Here is a 20,725-nt window from a genome sequence, read left to right on the forward strand (position 1 = left end):
GCATGATAGTTACGCTTTTGTAGAAAATAATTTCAAAGTACCAAGTTACATGATAGTTACTCTATTGTAGAAAATAATTTCAAAGTACCAAGTCACATTATAGTTACGCTATTGTAGAAAATAATTTCAAAGTACCAAGTCACATTATAGTTACGCTATTGTAGAAAATAATTTCAAAGTACCAAGTCACATGATAGTTACGCTTTTGTAGAAAATAATTTCAAAGTGCCAAGTCACATGATAGTTACGCTTTTGTAGAAAATAATTTCAAAAGTACCAAGTCAAATTATAGTTAAGCTATTGTAGAAAATAATTTCAAAGTACCAAGTCACATTATAGTTACGCAATTGTAGAAAATAATCTCAAAGTACCAAGTCACATGATAGTTACACTATTATTGAAAATAATTTCAAGTATCAAGTCACATTATAGTTACGCTATTGTAGAAAATAAATTCAAACTACCAAGTCACATTATAGTTACGCTATTGTAGAAAATAATTTCAAAGTACCAAGTCACATTATAGTTACGCTATTGTATAAAATAATTTCAAAATACCAAGTCACATGATAGTTACACTATTGTAAAAAATAATTACAAAGTACCATGTCTCTTGATTTTCACGCTTTATTAGAAAACTAGTTCCTAGGACAATATTACATGATTGTTAAGCTACTGTAGACAGACATTATAAATCACCATGTCCTTATATTGTTACGCCATCGTAGAAAATAGTATCGATGTGCAAAATAACATTATCGTTACGCTGTTTTAGAAAATAATTTCAAAGTACCAAGTCACATGATAGTTACGCTATTGTAGAAAATAATTTCAAAGTACCAAGTAACATTATAGTTACGCTATTGTAGAAAATAATTTCAAAGTACCAAGTCACATGATAGTTACGCTATTGTAGAAAATAATTTCAAAGTACCAAATCACATGATAGTTACGCTATTGTAGAAAATAATTTCAAAGTACCAAGTCACATGATAGTTACGCTTTTGTAGAAAATAAATTCAAACTATCAAGTCACATTATAGTTACGCTATTGTAGAAAATAATTTCAAAGTACCAAGTCACATTATAGTTACGCTTTTGTAGAAAATAATTTCAAAGTACCAAGTCACATGATAGTTACGCTTTTGCAGAAAATAATTTCAAACTAACAAGTCTAATGATATTTAATCTATTGTAGAAAATAATTTCAAAATACAAAGTCAAATGATACTTACTCTATTGTAGAAAATAATTTCAAAATACCAAGTCACATGATAGTTACGCTTTTGTAGAAAATAATTTCAAAGTACCAATTTACATTATAGTTACGCTATTGTAGAAAATAATTTCGAAGTACCAAGTCACATTATAGTTACGCTATTGTAGAAAATAATTTCAAAGTACCAAGTCATATGATAGTTACGCTATTGTAGAAAATAATTTCAAAGTACCAAGTCACATGATAATTAGGCTTTTGTAGAAAATAATTTCAAAGTACCAAGACACATGATAGTTACGCTATTGTAGGAAATAATTTCAAAGTACCAAGTAACATTATAGTTACGCTTTAGTAGAAAATAATTTCAAAGTACCAAGTCACATGATGGTTACACATTTGTAGAAAATAATTATAAAGTACCTTGTCACATGATAGTTACGCTTTTGTAGAAAATAATTTCAAAGTACCAAGTCACATGATAGTTACGCTTTTGTAGAAAATAATTTGAAAGTACCAAGTCACATGATAGTTACGCTTTTGTAGAAAATAATTTCAAAGTACCAAGTCACATGAGAGTTACGCTCTTGTAGAAAATAATTTCAAAGTACCAAGTCACATGATAGTTACGCTATTGTAGAAAATAATTTCAAAGTACCAAGTCACATTATAGTTACGATATTGTAGAAAATAATTTCAAAGTACAAAGTCACATGATAGTTACGCTTTTGTAGAAAATAATTTCAAAGTACCAAGTCACATGATAGTTACGTTATTATAAAAAATAATTTCAAAGTACCAAGTCACATGATAGTTACGCTATTATAGAAAATAATTTCAAAGTACCAAGTCACATGATAGTTACGCTTTTGTAGAAAATAATTTCAAAGTACCAAGTCACATGATAGTTACTCTATTTTATAAAATAATTTCAAATTAACAAGTCACATTATAGTTATTATATTTTAGAAAATAATTTCAAAGTAACAAGTCACATGATAGTTACGCTTTTGTAGAAAATAATTTCAAAGTACCAACTAACATGATAGTTACGCTATTATAGAAAATAATTTCAAAGTACCAAGTCACAGGATAGTTAAGCTATTATAGAAAATAATTTCAAAGTACCAAGTCACATGATAGTTACGCTATTATAGAAAATAATTTCAAAGTACCAAGTAACATGATAGTTATGCTATTGTAGAAAATAATTTCAAAGTACCAAGTCACATGATAGTCATGCCTTTGTAGAAAATAATTTCAAAGTACCAAGTCACATGATAATTACGTTATTATAGAAAATAATTTCAAAGTACCAAGTCACATGATAGTTACGCTATTGTAGACAATAATTTCAAAGTACCAAGTCACATGATAGTTACGCTTTTGTAGAAAATAATTTCAAAGTACCAAGTCACATGATAGTTACGCTTTTTTAGAAAATAATTTCAAACTACCAAGTAACATGATAGTTAAGCTATAATAGAAAATAATTACAAAGTAACAAGTAAAATGATACTTAAGATATTATAGAAAATAATTTAAAAGTACCAAGTCAAATGATAGTTCCTCTATTATAGAAAATAATTTCAAAGTACCATGTGACATAATAGTTACGATATTGTATAAAATAATTTAAAAGTACCAAGTAACATGATAGTATCGCTATTATAGAAAATAATTTCCAAGTACCAAGTCACATGATGGTTACGCTATTATAGAAAATAATTTCAAAGTACCAAGTCACATTATAGTAACGCTATTGTAGAAAATAATTTCAAAGTACCAAGTCACATTATAGTTACGCTATTTTAGAAAATAATTTCATAGTACAAAGTCACATGATAGTTACGCTATTATAGAAAATAATTTCAAAGTACCAAGTCACATTATAGTTACGCTATTGTAGAAAATAATTTCAAAGTACCAGGTCACATGATAGTTACGTTATTATAGAAAATAAGTTCAAAGTACCAAGTCACATGATAGTTACGCTATTGTAGAAAATAATTTCAAAGTACCAAGTCACATAATAGTTACTCTATTGTAGAAAATAATTTCAAAGTACCAAGTCACATGATAGTTACGCTATTATAGAAAAAAATTTCAAAGTACCAAGTCACATAATAGTTACGCTATTGTAGAAAATAATTTCAAAATACCAAGTCATATGATATTTACGCTATTGTAAAAAATAATTTCAAAGTACCAAGTCACATGATAGTTACGCTATTGTAGAAAATAATTTCAAAGTACAAAGTCACCTTATATTTACGTTAGTGTATAAACTAAGCTAAAAGGAACAAGTCTCATGATACCTACACTTTTGTATAAAAGAATTTAAAAGTACCACGCCGTAGGAGAGTGACGCTATTACAGACAATTATTTCCATTTACAATCTCACATCATGTTTAAGCTTCTGTATAAAACAATTTCGAAGTAAAAAGTCACATGATAGTTACGCTCTTGTAGAAAATTATTTCAAAGTACCAAGAAATTTAATTCAGGAAATTATGAAAAAAAAATTTCCTGAATTAAATTTCTTGGTACTTTGAAATTATTTTCTACAATAGCCTAACTATAATGCGAATTGGAACTTTGAAATTATTTTCTACAATAGTGTAACTATCATTTGACTTGGTATTTTGAAATTATTTTATACAAAAGAGTAAGTATAATGTGACTTGGTACTTTGAAATTATTTTCTACAATAGCGTAACTATCATGTGACTTGGTACTTTGAAATTATTTTCTACAATAGCTTAAATATCATGTGACTTGTTACTTTGAAATTATTTTATAGAATAGTTCAAATATGATGTGACTCGGTAATTTGAAATTATTGTCTATAAAAGCGTAACTATAATTTGACTTGATAATTTGAAATTATTTTTTACAAGAGCGTAACTATCATTTGACTTGTTACTTTTAAATCATTTTATAAAATAGCGTAACTATCATGTTTCTTGTTAGTTTGAAATTATTTTATACAATAGCTTAACTAGCATGTGTATTGTTAATTTGAAATTATTTTCTACAATATCGTAACTATCCTTTGAATTGTTACTTTGAAATGATTTTCTATAATATCGTAACTATCATGTGACTTTGTACTTTGAAATTATTTTCTACAATAGCATAACTATCATGTGACTTGGTACTTTGATATTATTTTCTAAAATAGCGTAACTATAATGTGATTTGGTACTTTGAAATTATTTTCTACAATAGCTTAACTATAATGTGACTTGGTACTTTGATATTATTTTCTACAATAGCGTAACTATAATGTGACATGGTACTTTGAAATTATTTTCTATAATAGAGTAACTATCATGTGACTTGGTACTTTGAAATTATTTTCTATAATAGCGAAACTATCATGTTACTTGGTAATTTTAAAATATTTTCTAAAATCGCGTAACTATTATGTCACATGGTACTTTACAATTATTTTCTAAAATAGCGTAACTATCATTTGACTTGGTATTTTTATATTATTTTCTAAAACAGAGTAACTATCATTTGATTTGGTACTTTGAAATTATTTTCTATAATAGCGTAACTATCATGTGACTTGGTACTTTGAAATTATTTTCTACAAAAGCGTAACTATCATGTGACTTGGTACTTTGAAATTATTTTCTACAATAGCGTAACTATCATGTGACTTGGTACTTTTAAATTATTTTCTATATTAACGTAACTATCATGTGACTTGGTATTTTGATATTATTTTCTACAAAAGCATAACTATCATATGAAATTTTACTTTGAAATTATTTTCAACAAAAGAGTAACTACCCTGTGACTGTTTACTTTGAAATTATTTTTCATTATAGATCAGATATCATTAAATATTGTCTTACGAAAAAGTGTTCCATAAAATTATAACTATCATGTGAATTTGTACATAAAATTCATTTTCTGTAGTATTAAAACGAACATGTGACATGGTAGTTTTAAATTATTTTCTAAAAAAGCTTCACTATCCTGTGACTTGGCAGTTTGAAATTATTTTCTAAAATAGCATAACTATCATGTGACTTGGTACTTTGAAATTATTTTCTATAATAGCGTAACTATCATGTGACTTTTTACTTTGAAATTATTTTCTACAAAAGCGTAACTATCATGTGACTTGGTACTTTGAAATTATTTTCTACAATAGCGTAAATATCATGTGACATGGTACTTTGAAATTATTTTGTAAAATATAGTAACTATCCTGTGACTTTGTACTTTGAAATGATTCTGCACTATAGTTTAACTATATCGTCACAATGCAATACTAAATCAATTTCTTCAATAACATAACTATTATGTTACATTGTGCTTTGAAATCTTTTTCTATATTTGCTTATATCTCAGTTTACGCTGTACTTTGAAATTATTTTCTATAATAGCGTAACTATCATGTAACTTGGTACTTTGAAATTATTTTCTAGAAAAGCGTAACTATCATGTGACATGGTACTTTGAAATTATTTTCTACAAAAGCGTAACTATCATGTGACTTGGTACTTTGAAATTATTTTCTACAAAAGCGTAACTATCATGTGACATGGTACTTTGAAATTATTTTCTACAAAAGCGTAACTATCATGTGACTTGGTACTTTCAAATTATTTTCTACAATAGTGTAACTATAATGAAACTTGGTACTTTGGAATTATTTTCTAAAATAGCGTAATTATCATGTGACTTGGTACTTCGAAATTATTTTCTACAAAAGCCTAACTATCATGTGACTTGGTACTTTGAAATTATTTTCTACAATAGCGTATCTATCATGTTACATGGTACTTTCAAATTTTTTTATACAAAAGCGTAACTATCATTTGAGATGGTACTTTGAATATATTTTCTATAAGAGCGTAACTATCATGTGATTTGGTAATTTGAAATTATTTTCTACAAAATCGTAACTATCATGTGAATTGGTAGTTTTAATTTTTATTCTATAATAGCGTATATAACATTTTACTTTTTACTATTAAATTATTTTATTTAAACGAGTAACTATTCATTTACTTTGTTATTTGAATGTATTTTCTACAATATCGTAAATAATGTGTGTCATGGTACTTTGAAATTGTTTTATACAATAGCGTAACTATAATTTGACTTGGTACTTTGAAATTATTTTTTATAATAGCCTAACTATAATGTGAGTTGGAACTTTGAAATTATTTTCTACAAAAGATTAACTTTCATGTGACTTGGTACTTTGAAATTATTTTCTACAATAACTTAACTATACTGTGACTTGGTACTTTGAAATTATTTTCTATAATAGCGTAAATATCATGTGACTTGGTACTTTGAAATTATTATTTATAACAGCGTAACTATCATGTGACTTGGTACTTTGAAATTATTTTCTACAAAATCGTAACTATCATGTGACATGGTACTTTGAAATTATTTTCTACAAAAGCGTAACTATCATTTGACTTGGTACTTTGAAATTATTTTCTACAAAAGCGTAACTATCATGTGACATGGTACTTTGAAATTATTTTCTACAAAAGTGTAACCATCATGTGACATGGTACTTTGAAATTATTCTATACAAAAGCGAAACTATAATGTTACTTGGTACTTTGAAATTAAATTTTACAATAGCGTAACTATCATGTGAGTTGGTACTTTGAAATTATTTTCTACAAAAGCCTAACTATCATGTGACTTGGTACTTTGAAATTATTTTCTACAATAGCGTAACTATCATGTGACTTGGTACTTTGAAATTATTTTCTAAAATAGCGTAACTATCATATGACTTGGTAATTTGAAATTATTTTCTAAAATAGTGTAACTATCATGTGATTTGGTACTTTGAAATTATTTTCTACGAAAGCTTAACTATCATGTGACTTGGTACTTTGAAATTATTTTCTACAATAGCGTAACTATAATGTGACTTGGTACTTTGAAATGATTTTCTACAATAGCGTAACTATAATGTGAGTTGATAGTTTGACATTATTTTCTAAAATTGCGTAACTATCATGTGACTTGGTACTTTGAAATTATTTTCTACAATAGCGTAACTATAATGTGACTTGATACTTTGAAATTATTTTCTATAATAGCGTAACTATCATGTGATTTGGTACTTTGAAATTATTTTCTATAATAGCGTAACTATCATGTGACTTGGTACTTTGAAATTATTTTCTACAATAGCGTAACTATAATGTGACATGGTGCTTTGAAATTATTTTCTACAATACCGTGACTATCATGTGACTTGGTACTTTGAAATTATTTACTACAATAGCGTAACTATCATGTGACTTGGTACTTTGAAATAATTTTCTACAGTAGCTTAACTATCATTTGACTTGGTACTTTGAAATTATTTTTTACAAAAACGTAACTATCATGTGACTTGGTACTTTGAAATTATTTTCTACAATAGCGTAACTATAATGTGACTTGGTACTTTGAAATTATTTTCTACAAAAGCGTAACTATCATGTGACTTGGTAGTTTGAATTTATTTTCTAAAATAGCGTAACTATAATGTGACTTGGTACTTTGAAATTATTTTCCATAATAGCGTAACTATCATGTGACTTGGTACTTTGAGATTATCTTCTACAATTGCGTAACTATAATGTGACTTGGTACTTTGAAATTATTTTCTACAATAGCTTAACTATAATGTGACTTGGTACTTTTGAAATTATTTTCTACAAAAGCGTAACTATCATGTGACTTGGTACTTTGAAATTATTTTCAACAAAAGCGTAACTATCATGTGACTTGGTAGTTTGAAATTATTTTCTACAATAGCGTAACTATAATGTGACTTGGTACTTTGAAATTATTTTCTACAATAGCGTAACTATCATGTGACTTGGTACTTTGAAATTATTTTCTACAATAGCGTAACTATCATGTAACTTGGTACTTTGAAATTATTTTCTACAAAAGCGTAACTATCATGTGACTTGGTACTTTGAAATTATTTTCTACAAAAGCGTAACTATCATGTGACTTGGTAGTTTGAAATTATTTTCTAAAATAGCTTAACTATAATGTGACTTGGTACTTTGAAATTATTTTCTACAATAGCGTAACTATCATTTGAATTGTTGCTTTTAAATTATTTTCTATAATAGCTTTACTATCATGTGACTTGTTAGTTTGAAATTATTTTCTACAATAGCGTAAGTATAATGTGACTTTGTACTTTGAAATTATTTTCTATAATAGCGTAACTATAATATGACTTGGTACTTTGAAACTATTTTCTACAAAAGCGTAACTATCATGTGACTTGGTACTTTGAAATTATTTTATACAATAGCTCGTGTTTAACAAAAAAAAAAAACAACAAAGGAATTATTTACTGACCTTTAGTTGTTGTGATTTTAAAAGTTCCGCTTTTATTTCAGCCAATCGTGTTTAACAAAAAAAACAAAAAAAAACAAAGGAATTATTTACTGACCTTGATTTGTGATTTTAAAACTTCCGATTTTATTTCATCCAATTATGTTTAACAAAAAAAAACAAAAAACTTTTCAGACATTTCTTGTTAAAACTTTATTTTCAACTAATTAAGCCGGGTTTTCGAAAGCAATTCGTAATACAGTACAGCACTATCACTAGTCTAAGACATCCACTCTGTCATCGCCCCATCCCCCCCAAAAATACTTTTCAGACATTTCTTGTTAAAACTTTATTTTCAACTAATTCATCCGGGGTTTTCACAAGCAATTCATACCACAGTACAGCACTATAACTAGTCTAAGACATCCACTGTCATCGCCCTCATCCCCCCAAAAAAATACTTTTCAGACATTTCTTGTTAAAACTTTATTTTCAACTAATTCATCCGGGTTTTCGAAAGCAATTCATACCAGAGTACAGCACTATAACTAGTCTAAGACATCCCCTCTGTTATCGCTCCCACCCCCCAAAAAAATATAATTTTCAGACATTTCTTGTTAAAACTTTATTTCATCTAATTCATCCGGCTTTTATAAAGCAATTTATGCCAGAGTACAGAACTATAACTAGTCTAAGACATCCCCTCTGTCATCGCCCCTAACCCCCGAAAAAAATAATTTTCAGACCTTTATTGTTAAAAATTTATTTCAACTAATTGATCCGGGTTTTCGAAAGCAATTCATGCCAGAGTACAGCACTCCCTCTGTCATCGCCCCCCCCCCCACAAAAAAAAACTTTTCAGACCTTTCTTTTTAAAACTTTATTTCAAATAATTCATCCGGGTTTTCGAAAGCATTTCTTGTTAAAAATTTATTTCAACTCATTCACCCAGGTTTTCGAAAGAAATTCATGCCAGAGTACAGCACTATAACTAGTCTAAGACATCCACTCTGTCATCGCCCCCACCCCCCAAAAAAAATACTTTTCAGCCATTTCTTGTTAAAACTTTATTTCAACTAATTCATCCGGGTTTTCGAAAGCAATTCGTACCACAGTAGAGTACTATCACTAGTCTAAGACATCCACTCTGTCATCGTCCCATCTCCCAAAAAAATACTTTTCAGACATTTCTTGTTAAAACTTTATTTTCAAGTAATTCATCCGGGTTTTTCACAAGCAATTCGTACAACAGTACAGTACTATAACTAGTCTAAGACATCCACTCTGTCATCGCCCTCACCCCCCCCCCCCCAAAAAAATACTTTTCAGACATTTCTTGTTAAAAGTTTATTTTAAACTAATTCATCCGGGTTTTCGAAAACAATTCATGCCAGAGTACAGCACTATAACTAGTCTAAGACATCCACTCTGTCATCGCCCCCACCCCCCAAAAAAAAAACTATTCAGACATTTCTTTTTAAAACGTTATTTTCAACTAATTCATTTGGGTTTTTTACAAGCAATTCGTACCACGGTACAGTACTATCAGCAGTCTGAGACATCCAATCTGTCATCGCTCCATCCCCCAAAAAAATACTTTTCAGACATTTCTTGTTAAAACTTTTTTTGAAGGATAAGAAGGGGCCCCTGAACCGTGCCCTTGCGGCTTATCTCTGTTATTGTCGAGTCTGAGTATTTTTTTTTTACCCTAAAAAATTTACCCCCCCCCCCTCCCCTGCCCTCACACAGGGGGGAATAAAGGGCCTCTGAGCCTGGCCCCTTGGTGCGGATCCCTTTTATTTTCGATTCTGATCATTTTAGTTTTTCCCTACAAAATTGACTCCCCCGCCCCTGCCCGCAGAACTGGGGGAACGATGGGCCTCTGAGCCTTCCCCTTGAGGCAGATCCCATTTATTTTCGATTCTGAGTATGTTTAGTTTTCCCTCCAAAATTGAACCCCCCCCCCCTTGCCCTCAGAAATGGGGGAACGAACCCTCAGAAATGGTAGAAGGAGGGCCCTCTGAGCCTCGCCCTTGAGGCAGATCCCATTTATTTTCGATTCTGAGTATTTTTTGGTTTTCCCTCCAAAATTGACCCCTCTCCCTCCCCTGCCCTCAGAAATGGGAGAATGAAGGGCCTCTGAGCCTTCCCCTTGAGGCAGATCCCATTTATTTTCGATTCTGAGTATTTTTGGTTTTCCCTCCAAAATTGACCCCCCCCCCTCCCCTCCCCTCAGAAATGGGTGAAGGAAGGGCCTCTGAGCCGTCCCCGTCAGGCAGATCCCATTTATTTTAGATTCTGAGTATTTTTTGTTTTCCCTCCAAAATTGACCCCCCCCTCCCCTGCCCTCAGAAATGGGTGAACGAAGGGCCTCTGAGCCTTCCCCTTGAGGCAGATCACGCTTTATTTTCGATTCTGAGTATTTTTTATTTTCCCTCCAAAATTGACCCCCCCCCCCTCCCCTGCCCTCAGATATGGGGGAACGAAGGGAACGTTAAACTATTTTAAACTGAGAACACTGTCCAAACATCACATGTGTATTATGCAGTACACAATCACCCCATCTCCCCCAAAATACTTTTCAGCCATTTCTAGTTAAAATTTTTTTATTCCAATTCGCAAATCTCATTACCCCTTTTTAAATGTCGATCAAACAATTCTGATTGTAGTGTCCAAGTACTTAATAACAAAGCCTACACACATGTACACACTATGCTTTCAAAAAACCCCTCTGGTTGAAAAAAAACTTGGAGTTGAAACAAATTTGTGCGGGGAATCCCCCGTTCATACTGTTATCTTTGTGGCAATATTTAGGAACAGGCGGGGAATCCCCACTCGTTTGGAATGGTACCAACAGGTCATAAGCAAATAGCACATAGTTTTATAACGTGTTTAATCACGTCTAGTTTTAAGAATGTGTATGTGAACTCATGACCTAAATTCATTGTGTAATTGACGACAAAAACAGAAAAAAAACCTCTTTGAGGACATTATACACCGCCAAATAACCGCTGGCTGTAGACTATGCCTTGGAAAGCTACCATGGAACGTGCCGTACGCAAATAACATAGGAATTGCTATACAGGCAAGCAAAATGGTACCTCTTACTCTACTAACATGTTTGTTGCTTTAAATTAAATTAAAAAAAAGCTTTTCAACTGAAAGTAAGGAGCAGCATCGAAACTTAAGACGAACAGAAGTTATTGTGTATATGAGGGGTGCTACCTCCTCCTCAATCCCTCGATCTTCACGCTAAATTTTTTAACATTTTTCAAAAAAGCTTCATATTGTTCTAATGGAATGGCCCTTGTGTTTCAGAAGTCCTTAATAAAGAATTGGGACAAAGAGTCAAAACTTAGCATACATAGGGAGGTATTGAGAAAGGGGCAACCCTGCTTTAGAGATTTCAAGCTCCTATCTGGCAAAATGTGGAATTTTGTATTTTCTGCCAGAAGAAAGATCACGGATGCGTGTTTATTTTTTTTTCAGGGGTGGTCGTATCGACCCAGTGGTCCTAGAATATCGAGAGAGGGCTCATTCGAACGGAAACTAAAAGTTCTAGTGCCCTTTTTAAGCAAAAAAAAAAAAAATAGAGGGCAACTAGGCCCCCTCCCACGCTCATTTTTTCTCAAAGTCACCCGATCAAAATCTTGAGATAGCCATTTTGTTCAGCATGGTCGAAAATATAATAACTATGCCTTTTAGGATGAGTTAATCCCCCAAAGTCCCCTGGGGGAGGACTGAAAGTTATGAACTTCACCCAATGTTAACATATAGTATTAGTTATTGGGAAGTATACAGACGTTTTCAAGGGGGATTTTTCTGGTAGTGGGGGACCGGGGGGCTATGTGGAAGGATCTTTCCATGGAGGAAGTTTTCATTGGGAAAGGGACATTGCTATGAAGGGGGCGCCAGAGTTTCCAGCGTTATTTAAAAAAAAACGATCAAAAATTCAATAAAAAACAACAAGTTTTTTAGCTGAAAGTAAGGAGCAACATCAAAACTTAAAACGAACAGAAATTATTACGCATATGATTGGGTTCGCCCCCTAGTCAATACCCCGCTCTTTAAGCCAAAGATTTTTTAGTACTTTCATAAGAGCTATTTATTCTAATTAATGGCCTTTGTGATTACGGAGTCATTTTAAAAAAATTGGAACAAAATTCGAACTTTCAAACAGTTCGTGGTAACGAACTGTAAGTAAGGTGCGACCCGGCTCAATAGTAACCAAAACTCTAAGAAACGGGATTTTGATACCAATAGACACATTAAAGGAATCAGATTTTAATGTTGATTTGAAATACATCAGTTTCATCAAGTTTAGTCCTACCTATCAAATGTTACGCGCCTAAGAAAACTTGGCTGATTTTTGAAAAAAGGGGGACAGACCTCCTAAAAAATATAGAACCTTAGTGAAAGTCACAAGATCAGAACAGCGTATCAGAGAACCTTACTGTAGAGGTTTCAAGCTCCTATCTGCAAAATGTGCAATTTTGTATTTTTTGCCAGAAGAAAGATCACGGATGCGTGTTTATGTGTTTTTTTTTCCCAGGGATGATCGTATCAACCCAGTTGTCCTAGAATATCGTGGGAGGGCTCATTGGAAACGAAATTAAAATTTGTAGTGCCCTTTTTAAGTGACCAAAAAAATGGATGGCATTAGGGCCCCGTCCCACGCTCATTTTTTCCCCTAAGTTACCTGATTAAAATTTTGAGATAGCCATTTTGTTCAACAGGGTCAAAAATATTATATCTATGTCTTTTAGGATGACTTAATCCCCTAAAGTCCCCGGGGGGAGGGCTGAAAGTTAGGAACTTTACCCAATGTTAACATATAGTATTGGTTATTGGGAAGTATACAGACGTTTTCAGGGGGATTTTTTCTGGTAGTGGGGGGGGGGGGGGTGGGGGGTTTTGTGGGAGGATCATTACATGGAGGAAGTTTTCATGTGGGAAGGGACATTGCTATGAAGGGGGCGCTGGATTTCCCAGCATTATTAAAAAAAAAAATGATCAGAAATTAAATAAAAAAAACAAGTTTTTTCAACTGAAAGTAAGGAGCAACATCAAAACTTAAAACGAACAGAAAATATTACGTATATGATTGGGTTCACCCCCTAGTCACCACCTCACTCTGCGAAAGATTTTTTAGTACTTTCATAAGAGCTATTCATTCTAATTAACGGTTTGTGTGATTAAGGGGTTATTTTTAAAGAACTGGAACAAAATTCGAACTTTAGCGTAAAAAGCGAGGTATTGACTAGGGGTCGTACTTCCTAATATACGTATCAAAAATGTATGAATATAGAAGTTCGTTACGTAAGTTAATTCGTAAGTTACGTATATTTATTACTAGTAAAATCGTTCGTAAATAAAACTAAACAAAGTTCGAGAAAGCCATTTAACCAAATAAAAGTAAAATTAATATGCAAATTTGGTATTGATTATTCATGTACAGTGAGCCAAAATAAAAATCTGCATTAACTCAAAAACATTTAAAAATTAAATAAAAAAAAACAAGTTTTTTTTTTAACTGAAAGTAAAGAGCGACGTTAAAACTTAAAACGAACAGAAATTATTCCGTATATGAAAGGGGCTGTCCCCTCCTCAACGCCTCGCTCTTTACACTAATGTCTGACTTTCCCATAACTTTATTTTTTAAACAATAAAAAACTTTAGCGTAAAGAGCGAGGCGTTGAAGAGGGGACAGCCCATTTCATATACGGAGTAATTTCTGTTCGTTTTAAGTTTTAACGTCGCTCCTTCCTCTCAGTTAAAAAAACGATTTTTTTATTTAATGATATACTAAGACAGGGTTTTGTTGATTTTCACGTTTTAGAAGTATTTGCTTAATTTTTTCAATTTTATTTTAAGTAGTTTGAACCTAATTTGGATAAATCCTTAGCAATAAAATCGCACTGATTGAGACTTTATGTTTTAGCTCCAACTGCCTAGTACTACTTTCGAAATTAACAAAATTCGATGAATTCAGTGATGTGAGAATTTGGCTCAAGGAAGGGAGACTTGAGGAAGGCGAGATCTAAAATGTGGTTGAAGACATGAGCTAGAAAGATTAGGTTATATTTTCAAATTGTATTAAATACTGTATAATACTATAGTGCGTTTTATTTTCCAGGGCATCTACTAGATGAATTTGAATGTCAGTTCGCATTTATGGTTCATTTCATTACTAAGTCTGGTAGCACCACACAAAACTCCGGAAAAATCAGGTATTTTTAATTCCTTTTAAATGGGCGTAGACCAGGTGATTGAACTATTCATAGATTTCTCATCATCTTTTTAATTTTTAACTTTCAAGCTCTGTGGGTTAACAAATAAAAACATAGAACAAAAATACTCAGTTCATTCCTAGACGCCGAAAGTCACAATTATCGCATTTCGAACCTAATACGAAGAGTAGTCACTGCTGCTTATCTTAGACAAAGGGCACAAGCCCTTTGAATTCCCAATGGAATGAGCTCTTTTCGAATTTTCTACGACAACAAATGGCCCTCTCAAAATTTTTATCAGATGCACGAGGTGTGAGGGGGGGGGGGTTATCCACCCTCCGATCGCTCTGAATCTCAAAAAGGGCACTAGGACTTTTGATTACTAATCCAATGAGCCCCCTCCGAGATTTATATGATCACCCTTTCTATATATACCTTATATGCCTCAAGGGCATAACTACAACCTTGCCTTGGGGGATGTAGGGGGGTTATTATCCTCAAATACATAATTTCCGGACCTTTTCAAAATCGTTGAACAAATGACTATCTAAAAATTTTGATTGGATGTGTTTGGGAAAATGGTGGGCATGGGAGGGGGTTATCTGCCCTCCAATCGCTTTCGACTATTAAAAAGAGCACTAGCCCTTTCAATTTCCAATGGAATGAACCCTTTTCGTAGTTTTTACGACAACACCTTCGATACTCACTGTACTTGTACTTGTTGCACGTTCAAACCACATCCAGGCTCATCGTGGCGCCCAGCAGACGACGACAAGTTTCTTTCCAGAGATTTCGCTCGAGGGTGGCAGGATCCATAATTTCAAGCCAGTGACGATCCCAGCGTCACCCAAATTTTCAGAAGCACCCAATAGGCTCTAGGTCAGCCTTAACTGCCGCAAGCCATGTTTTCTTCTGTCCTCCTGTTTTCATCTTCCATATTGGTAGTGGAAGGCATTTGAGGCATTTTTTAGTAATATGCTCTTCTGATCTCCACATGGCGTGGCCAAACCACCTCAGATGCCTCAGTTTTACAACATCAGAGACAAGTGGGTGATCCCAACCTCTTCTCCTAACCTTTTTGTTCGAATCTCTGTCTGAGAGGCGAATGCCTAGTATATATCGCAGGCATTTGTGATGGAATGCGTCCATGTTTGACACTTCCACTGCTTTCAGTGACCAAGTTTCACACCCATAGAGAAAAACAGAGAGTACCATGGCTTCGTAGGCTCGGAGCTTTGTGGATGGAAAGATTCCGCTACGTTTCCAAAGTGAGTTCTTTAACTGCAGAAAGACGTTCTATAGTGAAGATTTGCGATTCCGGATCTCCTCTGATGATTCCCCAGTTGCATTTATCATTGAGTCAAGGTATTTAAACGACTGATCGTCCTCGATTTGACTACCATTTAGGATCTCAGGGGTGCTATCCATCCCATCTGCCCTCAGGGTTTTCGTCTTTGGTAGACTTATTTGGAGGCCAGTCAAAAGTGCTCTACTTGTTCCTTCATTAATCATGGCCTGGGCATCTGTAACAGACTAAGCAAGTATATCCACATCATCAGCGTAATCAAGATCCTTGACTGAGAAGGACGGGCTTACTTCCACACCTTATTACTTGTCGAGGACCACGAGAATCCAATCAATGATGAAGTTTAATAAGGTCGGTGACAGAACACATCCTTGACGTATACTCTTCTCAATCAGGACTAGATCCGGAAGCTTACTATCAGCTCTAACTTGGGTCTTGGTTCTATCGTAGTATGCCTTCAATAGTCTGATGATCTTCTCAGGGACTCCGTCCTCCCTCATTGCGACCCATATGGCGTCCCGATGGACCGAGTCAAAAGCCGTGATGAAATCGATAAAGATTTGGATTGTCCCCTGCTGGTGTTTGAAGCGATGTTCTAGGACCTTTCTGAAGCTAAAGATCTGATCACAGCAGCCCATTACCCTTGAGCATAGTTGGAAGTTCAAAAAAGTACAAAATTTTTTAGACAATTTGAGAAGCCAGATCGAGTCTCTGGATCGTACAATTGAGAGTGTTGAGCAAAATTTGATGATTTTGAACAGGAGAAGCTTCTTGATTCGTTGGTGTTTTTTTGTGTAAAGCAAAATCCTTAGACTAGTCTAGGCTCAACAGTACTCAACGTTATACAACGAATGGGAGTCAGCAGTGTGTCATCTACGCAAGTGTTAGCGGTGAATCGGTTAAACCTCTTAAACGCCACGTCAAATACGCAAACACCGAGCACGGTGGCTCCAGTGCTGGTGAAAAATGTGAAACATTTCTAAATTCTGGCCAATCTCTCTCGGCTTTTTTCCAGGCTGTTATTTTGAAGTAAGGAACCGAATATCTATGAACCGTGTTGGATTTTGATTTTTAATAAAGAAAAGTTTAAAGTATGTAATCAGAGATGATTTGGGGGTTCGGATTCAAGGTAAGATTGAAAGTTTTTCTTTTGAAATTGAGGTCTAAAAAAGAATTTCGATTAGTATGGTGTAAAAGCCGCCCAGTGCTCGCCTGGAGGAGTTTATCGATGGTCTTGATGGGCTGCTTCGATGTATTTCTTCTACAGGTTTGGATTTCATGTGTATGGGCGATTTTAACTATAACCTCTTAAATCTTACAGCTGTTAATTTGGACATCTTTAATTATATGATAGCAAATGATCTTTACCCCTTAGCTTGTGTTCCAACCCGTATATCAAGTCACTCGGCTACTCTGATTGATAATATTTTTGTTGGTTCTGCTTATTTGAATCATAGTTGCGCAGATGTGGTTGTGCATCCCGGTTCAGACCATCTCCCAGTTGTGACTCAGTTGACTTGCCTTAAAAAAGTTTATACTAGGTCAAAGAGAATAATTGTGCGTGCACTTAAGAAAGAAAACCTGACTAAATTTGCCGAGGAACTGAGCTATCTCAGCCGGGACACTGTGTTGGAAATAACTGACGATTCTTCCCTTGCTTACAATAAATTCATGTCTATTTAACAGCCGATTTATGATAAAACGTGTCCCTTACGAGTTGTAAGACAGAAGAAATATGAACCCCGAAAATCATGAATGACTGACCAAATCATAAGTGAGAGAAATAAAAAAAAAAAAAATCTGCTATACGAACAACCTCTAAATACTCATGCTCTGACTGATTCCGAGGAGTTCAGAAAGGCAAGAAATAGAGTAAACTTTATGCAACGCCATGCTACAAAGAGGTATTTTAGTGAAAAGTTCAGCGAGCACAAGGGTGATACTAAGGCAACGTGGCAGGTTATTAATGAATTCATGAGAAGAAAAAATTGCAGCCATTCTCCACGTATTAACATTCATGGCACGTCTGTAAGTGACAAAGTTGTTGTCGCAAATCATTTCGGTCATTTTTATTCAAAAATCATTTTTATTCAAAAGATCTTCAGTTCATTTTTTCAGGGTGCTAGAAATGATTAAAAAAAAATTCTTTCAGATGAATTTGTGGATGATCGAGGGGAAGGATTGGAGTTTCGGTTTGAAAAATTTACAAGTGATGAGGTTATAAGAATTGTTAAGAATATTAAACAAAATTCTGCTGGGATTGACGGTGTAAATCTAAGGACATTTAAAGCTATAATAATATATCTACTCCCTTCCTTGCTTCACATTATTAACATATACCTGACAATAGGCACCTTCCCAGATGCCTTGAAAGAAGCTAAAGTAATACCTCTGTTCAAAGGAGGTTTGAAGTCAGATATGAGCAACTGGAGACCAATCTCAATATTGTCATTGTTCTCCAAGATACTTGAGAAAGTGGTCCACCAACGCCTTTATGGTCATCTTACGAAGCATGGCCTACTAAGTGAGACGCAGTTTGGTTTTTGCAGAAATCACTCTACTAGTCATGCTGCTATTCACATAGCTGATTTCGTAAATAATCAAACAGTTCGTGGTAACGAACTGTAAGTAAGAAGCGACCCGGCTCAATGGTAACCGAAACCCTAGAAAACGGGATTTTGATACCAATAGATACATTAAAAGAATTCAATTTTAATGCTGATTTCAAATATATAAGTTTCATCAAGTTTAGTCCTACCCATCAAAAGTTATGCGCCTGAGAAAATTAGGCTGATTTTCGAAAAAAAATGGGAGAGACCCCCTAAAAATTATACGAGAACCTTAATGAAAATTACACCATCATATTCAGCGTATCAGAGAACCCTACTGTAGAGGTTTCAAGCTCCCATCTACAAAAATGTGGAATTTTGCATTTTTTGCCAGAAGAAAGATCACGGATGTGTGTTTATTTGTTTTTTTCCTAGGGGTGATCGTATCGACCCAGTGGTCCTAGAATATCGTGGAAGGGCTCATTTCAATGGAAATTAAAAGTTCAAGGGTTTTTTTTAAGTGACCAAAGAATGGAGGGCAACCAGGCCCCATCCCACGCTCATTTTTTCCCAAAGTCACCAGATCAAAATTTTGAGATAGCCATTTTGCTCAGCATGGTTGAAAATAAGATAACTATGTCTTTTAGGATGAAATAATCCCCCAAAGTCCCTGGGGGGAGGGCTGAAAGTTATTAACTTTACCCCATGTTAACATATAGTATTGGTTTTTGGAAAGTATACAGACGTTTTCAGGGGGGATTTTTTTCTGATAGTGGAGGGGGGTCGGGGGTTATGTTGGAGGATCTTTCCATGAAGGAAGTTTTCAAAGGGGAAGAGACATTGCTATAAAGGGGGTGCAGAATTTCCCATCACTATTAAAAAAAACGATCAGAAAATTAATAAAAAAAAAACAAGTTTTTCAACTGAGAGTAAGGGGCATCATCAAAACTTAAAACGAACAGAAAATCTTATGTATATGAATCGGTTCGCCCCCTAGCCAATACTTCGCTTTTTAAGTCAAAGATTTTCTAGTACTTTCATAAGAGCAACTTATTCTAATTAACGGCCTTTGTGATTAAGCAGTCATTTTTAAAGAATTAGATCAAAATTCGAAATTTAGCTTAAAGAGCAAGGTATTGACTAGGGGGCGAACCCCTTAATATACGTATTAAAAATATATGAATATAGAAGTTCGTTACGTAAGTTAATTCGTAAGTTACGTACATTTATTACTAATAAAAACGTTCGTAAAGAAAATCAAACAAGTTTCGAGAAAGCCATTTAACCAAATAAAAGTAAAATTAATATGCACATTTTGTTTTAATTATTCATGTACGGTGAGCCAAAATCAAAACCTGCATTAATTCAAAAACCTTCGAAAATTAAATATAAAAAAAAACAAGTTTTTTTTTTTTTTTTTTTTTTTTAACGTCGTTCCTTGTCTAACGACAAGGAACGACGTTAAGACGTAAAACGAACAGAAATTATTCCGTATATGAAAGGGGACGTCCCCTCCTCAACGCCTATCTCTTTACACTAAAGTTTGACTTTCTCACAACTCAATTTTTTTTAAACATGAAAAAACTTTAGCGTAAAGAGCGAGGCGTTGAGGAGGGAACAGCCCCTTTCATATGCGGAATAAATTCTGTTCGTTTTAAGTTTTAACGTCGTTCCTTACTTTCAGTTAAAAAAAAACTTATTTTTTTATTTAATTGTCTAGAAAGGGGCGAAATTCCTCTAACAGTATTCTGTGATTTTAAGAAGCTTTTGATACAGTAAATTTTAGTATTTCATTGCGAAGATTGGAATGTATAGGCATAAAAGCATCATGCTTAAAACGGTTTGAAAATTATTTGAATGGTAGGTTTATTAATGTTTTCATTGATGATGTCGCTTCTTCCCCATTTCCTGTAGCTTGTGAGGTCCTCCAAGGTTCTGTGCTTAGTCCTCTGCTGTATTAAATAAAAAAAAACAAGTTTTTTTTTAACTGAAAGTAATTTGCGACATTAAAACTTAAAACGAACAGAAATTATTCCGTATATGAAAGGGGCTGTCCCCTCCTCAACGCCTCGCTGTTTA

At 33.5% G+C, this 20,725-nt stretch overlaps 1 protein-coding gene across 3 annotated transcripts in view; it reads left to right on the forward strand.

Moving 5' to 3' along the window:
* Positions 1 to 20,725, forward strand: part of LOC148952773 (fibroblast growth factor receptor-like 1) — a 217,272-nt gene that overhangs the window by 54,555 nt on the left and 141,992 nt on the right. For all 3 annotated transcript variants that reach the window (XM_089088081.1, XM_089088080.1, XM_089088082.1), the window contains exon 2: positions 14,698 to 14,791. In XM_089088081.1, the coding sequence (XP_088944207.1) occupies positions 14,710 to 14,791 (82 nt within the window). In that variant the 5' untranslated portion in view covers positions 14,698 to 14,709. The remainder of the gene's footprint in view (positions 1 to 14,697; positions 14,792 to 20,725) is intronic.

This window comes from Artemia sp. Qi Xiang Cuo, chromosome 4 (genome assembly GCF_049724085.1).
Source record: "Artemia sp. Qi Xiang Cuo chromosome 4, ASM4972408v1, whole genome shotgun sequence".
NCBI lineage: Eukaryota > Metazoa > Arthropoda > Branchiopoda > Anostraca > Artemiidae > Artemia > Artemia sp. Qi Xiang Cuo.